At 39.9% G+C, this 10,549-nt stretch overlaps 1 protein-coding gene across 1 annotated transcript in view; it reads right to left on the reverse strand.

Annotated features, from left to right (window-relative positions):
• Positions 1 to 9,710, reverse strand: part of SIRT1 (sirtuin 1) — a 29,318-nt gene extending 19,608 nt beyond the window's left edge. The window contains exons 1-4 of the mRNA XM_080823326.1: positions 8,324 to 9,710; positions 6,847 to 6,963; positions 2,834 to 3,075; positions 1,429 to 1,581 (exon numbers count right to left, since the gene is read on the reverse strand). Coding sequence (XP_080679452.1) covers positions 1,429 to 1,581; positions 2,834 to 3,075; positions 6,847 to 6,963; positions 8,324 to 8,744 — 933 coding nt within the window. The 5' untranslated portion in view covers positions 8,745 to 9,710. The remainder of the gene's footprint in view (positions 1 to 1,428; positions 1,582 to 2,833; positions 3,076 to 6,846; positions 6,964 to 8,323) is intronic.
• Positions 9,711 to 10,549: the final 839 nt, after the last annotated feature.

The raw sequence follows: 10,549 nt of genomic DNA on the forward strand, positions 1-10,549 counted from the left end.
AGCTAGTTTAAGCTCAAACTGAGTATCCAGTCTGTACATCAGACAACTAAAGTTTCTTACCCTTGCTATTTCAATTCTCAGTTACCACATTTTTCCAAGTGTCAGGTTACTACTTTACTAGGCAATTTAATATATACTTAAGTTAGTTTGGGCAATGTGTTTCTTCTCAGAACACAGAATTTACAGCAAAAATCTAGTGAGCATTATATAAATGTACCAGTCAATCAACTTTTATCATCAAATATAAAATAATTTCTATTTACTTGCTGGCCCTCTAAGTGTTGATCTCTGTTAACTAGAACTATTAATGTGAGTGTCTAAGTCCAACTCAAGAAACCTATAATTGATACTTCACTTCTTCAAAAATCATATAGTACCTACCACTAGCAGTGGAATATTAGAGCTTTTCTGAGTTATATAAATAGTACTTGAAAGTCTGAAAGTAGTGCTCTTTAATTAAAAATCAGGTTCATTTAATTTCTAGATTTATGAAAAACTAGTCAATAATAAAGACCTAGTCAATAAGAGACCCTTATCAAATATACTGAAGTTTAGCAATAACAATTTTACAATTTCTTCCCATAAAACCACTATACAATAAAAAAATAAAAGTTTTCTAATGACTAAAATCTCCTGGACATGGTATAATTTAATCTTAAACTTTATAGGAGAGCTGCCCAATAGAAATATGTGAGCCACGTATAAAATTTTAAATGTCCGAGTAACCACATTAAAAACATGAAATTGTAATGTTTGACCCAATATCAAAAGCATTATTATTTCTACATATAACCAGTGTATGTAAAATATATATTATTTTCTACTTTTTCCATATATTTCCAAAATCTGGTACATCTTCCACACTTATATCACATCTCAGTACACTTAAGTACTCAACAGCCCCATGCGGATGAAGGATTCTGAGTCAGTGCAGCTCTAGAGACTCTAGAGCAAAATAAAGCAAACCTGACTAAAATGCAACCTAAGAATCTTCATCCCTAAAAACAGACTTTTGAGGCACATCCTCACGTGTTAAACTCTGGCTACTATAAAAAACACAAGAGATTACAACCTTTATGACCCTTAAAAAATATTAAAAATCAAAGCAGTGATTTTACTTTCATATAGTCTACTGACCTCTAAAATAGCCTGAACAATGTAAAGGCCATTACTAAAACACAAACTTGAAAAATATGAAATAGTCTCTTTAAAAATTAGCTCAATCCTAAAATGAAAAGTAAACGATAGTCCCCCCTTCTGGGAAGAAGAAAATTCTGACTGAAATGATTTTATTTCGGTGATCTTACTCTACACCACAGTCCTAGGACCCAATTTACTAGACAATGAATGGTAAACTTAAGAAGCCTAAATGTGAATAAAATACATTTTCAGGAAAGAAGGTCAAAGAACTAGAAAACTTCATAGTACCTTTGCAAACTTGAAGAATGGTCTTGGATCTTTTCTGAAATATTCAATATCAAACATTGCTTGAGGATCTGGAAGGTCTGGGAAGTCTATTGCAAGGCGAGCATAAATACCATCTCTTGACCTGAAGTCAGGTATTCCACAAGAAACAGAAACCTGAAATATGCATGGCATAATTTGTACAATTAAATCTTCTATCTCTACGTTTATAATTACTAGTTCATCATATAATTAGGGAAGAGCTGAAAAATATTTTACTTTAAAATTTATTTTGGGGAGCAAAAATACTGTCCTACTCTAATTTCAAATTCAAATAAAACAAACACAAAAAAAACAGTATAATGAAATCCATCACATTTTCTATTCATAATGGGGTAAGGAATTTTAAGTCAGGCTAATTTTTTTTTTCCAGGCTAAATTTTAAACTTAAAGGTTTATGTTTAAAGACATAAAGCAACTGCAATTTGAGGACAGAGTAAACCATTTCAAATTATTTTAACTACAAAGCAGGCATGATTTTCTATCACAGTCAGGTATTTGAAAAAATAAAAATTGTCATCCGGTCAGGGTTCTACTATTTCAAGAATATTAAATTCCTGTATTTTCTTTAAAAATTCTATCATACGATATTTTAAATTTTAACTGACATTTCAAATCGGAATTTCAGAAGTTAACTTTTTGTTTCACAATTTTATCAACTGACTCCACTCTAACCTCAGAGTAAAATAAGCTTGTCTAAATCATATCTGGGAACAAAGTAGAACCATTCTTGACAATTATTTATGATTAAATAGCACTCTGCCTTAACTCAAAATGGCAAAAAGCAAGACTGAATTTTACTCCAACAGTTGCCCTAGGTCATGTAACATATTCTGTTCTCAACACACAATAGCCTTAGGTAGCTAGTTAAGTGTGAACCCAAAGTGGGGCTAATGCCACCACAATCATATCTCCTTAAATTAAAATGAAGGGGAGGTAGAAACCTGTTGCCTTCCCAACACTAAGTTATTTACTTATAAATACCAATTAGGTTCCTGATTTCCCCATAAAGATGGAACAAAGACCCAATTTTTCCATCAGACAGACGCTAACACACTTCAATGCAAAAGTATTCCCTGCCTCTCCTTTAGGAGCTGTAGCGTAATAATAAGCAAAAACCTTGCCTTAACTCCACTTACTGTGTTAACAAACCTAAGTCTTTTCTATGGTTGTTGGAGGTTTTTAAAGAAATGAACCAGTTTAACAATTTCGCTATAGCATTTTTTTATATAGTAGTTTCCAAATACAAATTCCCATTATCATGTTAAGATAATTCTTCTATACAAAAGAATGTTTCTTATAATTGAAAAAGGCCTAAGAAGAATCACACATCCCTCTTTTACTAGTGTTTTTTATATATCTTACATACCCCAGCTCCAGTCAGAACTATTATTTTTTTGCACTCTTGCAGTAATTTCACAGCATCTTCAATTGTATTAATATCTTTTCTTTTTTTTCTTTTTGGTGGTTCTGAAAGGATATTAATAACAATCTGCCACAGTGTCATATCATCCAATTCAGGTGGAGGAATTGTTTCTGGTAGCAAATCTTTAAGAATTGTTCGAGGATCTGTGCCAATCATGAGATGTTGCTGAACAAAAGTATATGGACCTACATCAAGAAGGAAAAGAATGAGATCTAATCCACCTCCAAGTAATTCAAAATCTCATTTTCTAAAATAATGAATTAGCAACCTTCAAAGTTTTTTTTCAAAATAAAAAAAAAAAGGCAACATAAAGGTATTCATTCTTTAGAGCTAGTGCTCTCTCCCAATGAGATTTAAGGAGATCAAATTAAAAGATGTGCCAGCTCTTACAGTTCTTAAATCCAGACTCTTTTCTCCTGTTTCTAAGAATAAAACCAAAATTCACTCTTCAGATCATTTATTATTTTCTTTCAAAAAAGTATCTGTTGGGGCACCTGGGTGGCTCAGTGGGTTAAGCCCCTGCCTTCGGCTCAGGTCATGATCTCAGGGGTCCTGGGATCCAGTTCCGCATTGGGCTCTCTGCTCGGCAGGGAGCCTGCTTCCCTTTCTGTCTCTCTCTCTGTCTGCCTCTCTGCCTACTTGTGATCTCTCTCTCTGTCAAATAAATAAATAAAATCTTAAAAAAAAAAAAATCTGTCATGTAAGACTTAAAAATTTAGTATGTTAAGCTGATTTGGGTCAAAAAACTTTTAGAATTATTCAAATGCTGATAGTAATTACCTTCATTTACTGAGTAGTTATTTAATGTCAGGAACTGTCAGTTACTAAATCACGTAAGTCTTCCTTAAAATATGTTTAATAGATAAGAAAACTGACACTGGGGCGCCTGGTTGGCTCAGTGGGTTAAAGCCTCTGCCTTTGGCTCCAGTCATGATCCCAAGGTCCTGGGACTGAGCCCCGCATGGGGCTCTCTGCTCAGCAGGGAGCCTGCTTCCTCCTCTCTCTCTGCCTGCCTCTCTGCCTACTTGTGATCTTTGTCTGTCAAATAAGTAAAATCTTTAAAAAAATAAAAAAAAGAAAGAAAGAAAACTGACACTGAGAGAGGTAAAATAGCTTGCCCAAGACTACCCAGTTAGTAAGTGGCAAAGCCAGAATGTACACCCAGAGTTGCACGCCAAATTCCACGCTCTAATTTTGTTTCCAAAGCAATTGCTTCTTCCACCATTTCTTTCATGTTGTTTTGTTTGTTTTTATCATGAGTACCATCATTTGAAGCCAAAGAAAGATATTAAATTACAAATTACAAATAAAGCTGAAGTATTTCGATCTATAAAATACTAAGTATGTATTTTAAGAATCAAATTAATTTTAAAAATGTCAGAGTTGACCTTTTTTTTATTTTTTTTACGACCAAACCAAACCAAACCTATGTTTTTATTGGTGCTGTTAAGTCCACCCTGAGGACCCTCCCTTGATAGATGGGGGTGTGTCTCATTCCTAGAGGCGACAAAATGAAATACTGCCACTTACACTTTTTAAAAATCTTTTGAAAGACGTACTATAAAATTATCTTAACACAAATATCAAGGTTATACATCTATGATAAATCTTGATCAAAGCACTATCTTCATTTGATAAAAATCTTAGATTCTCTAATAGCTTTTGGTGTTACTCTACAAACTCAGTTACATCTCCTCTTTGTCAAGGATACACTCTTCTTTAACCCAAGAAAACTTTCTAAATTAAGAAGACATTAAAAATCACAGATCAATAAGATATAAAAAGAGATGACTGGCATTTACAATAAATTTGCCAATTTTACCTCAAAATTTAATTTTAAAACAACTTTTTCTCTATTTCTTTATTACTATCATCCTGGTTTAACCTAAAATCATGTCTTATACCGTGAATACTATAATCATCTCCAATGCACCTTTGCCCCTTTGAAGTCAACCTATATACAGTACAGATTTTTTTTAAATGATCTTTTAAGAGAAAAAGTGATTTTAAGAGAAAAAGAAGGTCATTATATGATAAAAGGGTCAATGATATCAACTTTTAAATTTCAAATTCTGATTGTTGCTAATATAAAGAAATACAGTTGAGTTTTAAATGATCACGTACCCTGTAACTTCAGTCTAATCATTTAATTCTTGTAGCTTTTTTTTGACATTTCCATCAAACTTCTACTTAGATGATCTTTTCTACTGCAAATAGTAACAGCTTTTATCTGTCTTTCTAATACAGACTCCTTTATTTTTCTTATCTATTATACTGGCTAGAACCTCTAGGACAATATTGAATAAAATAAAAACAAAAAAGAAAAACCTACCAGGATTAAATGTCTATGGCTAAGATCTAGAAGAATACACAGTAATTAATAACAGAAGTATGTACAAAAGAGTTCTACAAATCAATAAAGGAAAGGTACCAGTCCCGTAAGCCCACAGGAAATCCATAGGTAATTACAATCTCTTTAAAATTTTCCAGTAATAATCTTCAATTTGATCTTAACCAATCTCCCAAAATGACACAATATTGATGCTTTGGATAGTAATAATTTTTACCCTGAAATTTCTTAGATCAGTTTTCTAGTTTGAGAAAACCAAAAATAGAGGGAATATTACAGATACTAAAGATGAACTAAGTACCACTGTTTAAAGAGTCAAGGCACTTTTTCAAAGACTGAGAGCACATTAAGATGGTCATGTTATATTTTGGTATAAAAATCTGATAGTGTAGGGGCGCCTGGGTGGCTCAGTGGATTAGGCCTCTGCCTTCAGCCCAGGTCAAGATCTCGGGGTCCCAGGACTGAGCCCTGCATCCGGGCTCTCTGCTCAGCAGGGAGCCTGCTTCCCCCTCTCTAGCTCTGCCTGCCTCTCTGCCTACTTGTGATCTCTGTCTATCAAATAAATAAGTAAATAAATAAAATCTTTTAAAAAAGAAAGATAAAAAAAAATCTGATTAATGTTCTCTACGTCAAAATACCTTCCCATTTTATCCATCCTTAACATTTACTGAGCACAAACTAATCCTTAACATTTACTGAGCACAAACTATGTGCCAGGTACTTTTCTAGACACCAACAAAATGCTATACCATACAGTCAAAAATCCCTGCTCCCACGGAGTTTATATTCTATATACAAGAACTAAAACAAAAAAGTTAGATACAGAGCTTATTAAGAAGCGGTAAGTATTGGGGCGCCTGGGTGGCTCAGTGGGTTAAAGCCTCTGCCTTCGGCTCAGGTCATGATCCCAGGGTCCTGGGATCGAGCCCCGCATCGGGCTCTCTGCTCAGCAGGGAGCCTGCTTCTCTCCCGGCCTCTCTGCCTGCTTGTGATCTCTGTCTGTCAAATAAATAAATAAAATCTTAAAAAAAAAAAAAAAAAAAAAAGAAGCGGTAAGTATTAAGGAAAAAAAGAAAAAACAGATTTGAATTGAGAAGAGCAAGATACTCTAACTGGAGAAAAAGCACTCCACACAGAGGGGGTACAAGTGAAGAACTGGAGGAGTGCGAAGGACCTGAGAAATACCAGATGCCAGCTTTCATGGGCTTATTTAGCTGTTTAAAAACAAAAACAGAACAAAGCACTAGACGTTCCCCCAGAAACATAAGCGGACACTAAATCTCAAGAAACACCTAAAAACCTAATCACCAGGTTTTACCTTCTTTTTTTTTTTTAAGACTTTATTTATTTGACAGGCAGAGATCACAAGTAGGCAGAGAGGCAGGCAGAGAGAGAGGAGGAAGCAGGCTCCTCGCTGAACAGAGAGCCCGATGTGGGGCTCGATCCCAGGACCCCGAGACCATGACCTGAGCCTAAGGCAGAGGCTTAACCCACTGGGCCACCCAGGCGCCCTCATCACCAGATTTTAAGGGTACAGAAAACTTTATTTTTAGTTGACTTTAAAAAATACACAAAGAGTACATTCTCTAAAGCTCTGAAACCATACCTATCCGTGGCCTTGGAGTCCAGTCACTAGAGCTTGCATGTGAGGCTCTATCATCCTCATCACTTTCACAGGAATGAAAACCGTTGGTGATTATTTCATCATCAAACAGAAGGTCATCTGCAAAAGAACCCAAAGTAACTTGAGATTGCTGAAAAAAGCTGCATCTAAAATGTATGAAGATCTGTAACAGTTATGATGCAGTGATTGAATAAACCACTGAACATTCATTCATAGTGCCTAGGTTAAAAAAATGCCTCCTGGGTCAGCCTGCACCATTCAAAGGAGCAGTATATACACATCTTTACAGAGTCTGTGCACAATCTTAAAACTTTAAGTTCATCAAAATCTAGAAATAATTGTACTTAATCAAAACACAAAAGTACTAGTTACACTGAATTTACTGATCAAAACAGGAATTCATGAAACTTGTCAAAAACTTCACAAGTCATTCAAACCTATGACTATGCCCTTCTCATATAATACTACATATACAAAGATATATTTGTGTGGTTTCCCATATTAAACTGTTCATTGAAATCAAGGGTCGATTTACTAATCTAGACCTTAATGCAAACGTATAGTCAAATGGTCTGCTGACTGGATTTATTGATAAAGACGAACATCCATCCAGGACAGAAACTCCTCAGATTGAAAATATGAAAACCCTCAAAGATGACAGGACATGACATATGCAACTAACACATGTTTTAGCATACCAGAAAAATGTCAACTCGTGTTTCAGGGTTACAGATATACGTGAACATACAAAATTACACCTAATCTAAAAAATTCTTAAGTATATAATCAGGGAAAAAAGTACTACTTATATTAAATAGTTTTAAAGTACTATCATGCTCATACCCAGCATTAACTGCACCAAAGAACGGTAATGTCTTTTAGAAAACTATGCTTTTCAAATTTTGCAGACTATGACTTTAGAAACAGCTCTACTCCCTAAAATTTAAAACAAGTTTAAAAATAAAGCTCCTTAAAAAAAACAACAACAACAACAAAAAAAAACGAACTGCACAGGTGTGTCAGTTTGCAAAGACAACTAAGGTTGATGCAAAGGACCAGCAAAAATTGCAGATTTAACAGTGCAGGTAAGGGGTATGGAAAAGCAAAAGATGTTAAACAAAGGCAATATGCTAAAGAGAGTAGGAGGAGAGGGAAACTTACTTTAAAACCAACTGCGGGAGCTCAGCCGTCCGGCGGCTGCGCAAAGCGCGAGGCCGCCCAGGCGGGCCGCGGAGGGAGGGAAAGAAGGAGCTGAGGAAGGGAGTACTCGGGCCGCTCCAGCAGCCCGGCTATCAGCCGGAGAGGTGCACAGTCGAGGCCAGTGGTGGAGACAGGGACGCCACAGAACCAGACCTGAGCCCCGAGCCCGCCTCAGAAAACCCCCCCAACCTCATACCAGAAGGGGCCCCAAGAGAGGGAGGAGGGGATGCGCAGTCCCTGCCGCCCGCGCCCTGCGCACCTCGGTACCCAATCGCCGCCGCCGCCGCCTCTTCCTCCTCTTCGCCTTCGTCGTCGTCGTCGTCGTCGTATAAGTCGTCGGCCGGCGGCGGCTCCCGGGATAGGCCCTGTAGGCCCGGCCCATTGTCTCCTTCTCCGGCCGTCGCCGCCTGGGCCTCCCGCTCCCCGCCCGCCGCAGCCGACGCCGCCGCCTCCCGCCACAGCGCCGCGGCCGCCGCGGGGCAGCCCCCGGTCGCCGCCGGCGCCTCACGTTCAGGGGCCGCCCCACCGGGCTCGCCCGGGCTCCGCCCCAGGCCGGGACAGTCTTTCCGCGGCCTCTTGCGAAGTGGCTCCCCGATGGGCGGCGACGCGGCCTCCCTCTCGGCCGCCGCCGCCGAGGGGGAGCCGCCGGGCTGAAGGGCGAGCGCCGCCTCGTCCGCCATCTTCCAACTGCCTCTCTGGCCCTCCTCCCTCGCCTCCTCTGCTCCCGCTCGACTCGCGGCAGTGGCGCCCCCGCGGCTCTGGCTGCGGGAGATTTAAACCCCGTCACGTGACCCGGCCCTCGTCGCCCCCGCCCTCCCGCCGCTCCCGCCACCCACGCGGGCCGGACCACAACACGGCGGGTCACGTGGCGGGCGGAGGCGGCGTGGGCTGGGAGGAAACGCGGCCCCACCCCTCTGCGGCAGGCGCGTCTGGCAGCCAAACCCGCCCATTTCCCCAACTTCTTTTCAAAACTGGCCTCTAATCGCTGTCGCCCGGATGGCTCAAGTTTTGGTTCACGCTGTGAGTCTCCACTTAAGTCGGAAGTGCACACCTTGCTTGCTTTAGTCTTTTCCAGATCTAAACTAAGAGGTTAAAACAGTTCCTGAGAGGCGATGAGGACTGAAGCTGGCCAAGGATTAGCTTCGTGAAATAACGCTGGATAGTCTTGTTAACAGCGTAAGTAGAGGGTAAAAGACACAGTTCACTACGGTTCTGACAGCTCCTCTTTGCTCCTTTTTCTTCTCGCTCCAATTCTTAGCTAACTGCTCCCCACCCCCATCACTTGCAGGGTGGTGTAAATTGCCGAAGCCTTAAAGGCCTGTATCCGCCTTGAAAAACCTCTGACCGGGGTTGGAGATCAGCCTATCGGCTTTCTGGCCCCACCTTGGCTCCAAAGGTGTGTGAATTACCTTCTCTGAGTGTATTGGGTCAAGAGGGCGATATGCAAAGAAGCAGAATGAATCTGACTTCGCCCATATGCGCTTCTTCTGACTTTGGGCTGGGATTTGAGATTCTTGCCTGCAAGCTTGAGCAATTTCGCCTTTCTGAATGCAATATTCTCATCTCTAAAATGGTCATGTTTTTAGGGTTGTAAGAATTGAATGAGATACATGTAAAGTGAGGAGTACCTAGTAGCTCAAAATAGCAGCCCCATAAATAAATGAATAAAAAAAATAGAGTAGTTCCTTGCATACTAGAAACCCCTCTGCTTTACACTTTACCTGAAATTCCAGGACACCGTCACTCCGTATCTAGCCGTAACTTAGGACTCCTGCAACACATGACTGATCTAGGGCCTCTGTTTGGTAGAGCTGCCTCTGCAGTGCAGCATGAGAATGGCTTCAAGGACTTCTACAAGTTTATAGTAAACCATACCTTAACCATGGGGGCCTGCCTATACTGAGCCAACTGTTTAAGTTTAGGCAAGCAACCTGTTTATTCTTTATTTTATTTTATTTTATTTATTTATTTGAGAGAGAGAGAGAGTATGAGCAGGGGGAGCTGTGAAGAGAGAAGGGGAAGCATGGGGCTCAATCCCAGAACCCTGGGATCATGACATGAGCTGAGGGCAGATGCTTAAGGACTGAGCCCCCCAAGACCCCTGTTTCTTCATTCCTTTAAAAAAAAAAAAAAAGGTTGAAAATGTATCTCTAAGGTTGCATCCAGACCAAAAAGTTGGGGGTGCCTGGGTGGCTAAGTTGGTTAAGCCTCTGGCTCTTGGTTTCTGCTCAGTCATGATCTCAGGGTCATGAGACAGAGCCCTGCCTGGGGTCCCCCACTAAACTGGAGTCTGCCTGAGAGTCTCTTCCTCTGTCCCTCCGTAGCTCACTGGCACTGGTTCTCACAACCCCCCTGGCACAATCTCTCTTCCCATTCCCCTCCCTCCCTGTCTCCCTCTCTCTACTCCCTCTCCCTCCCTTCCCCAAATTAAATAAATCCTTAAAAAATAAATAAATAAAAATAAAAATAAGTCTTTAGATCCAAA

Source organism: Martes martes (assembly GCF_963455335.1).
Source record: "Martes martes genome assembly, chromosome: 14".
Taxonomy (NCBI): Eukaryota; Metazoa; Chordata; class Mammalia; order Carnivora; family Mustelidae; genus Martes; species Martes martes.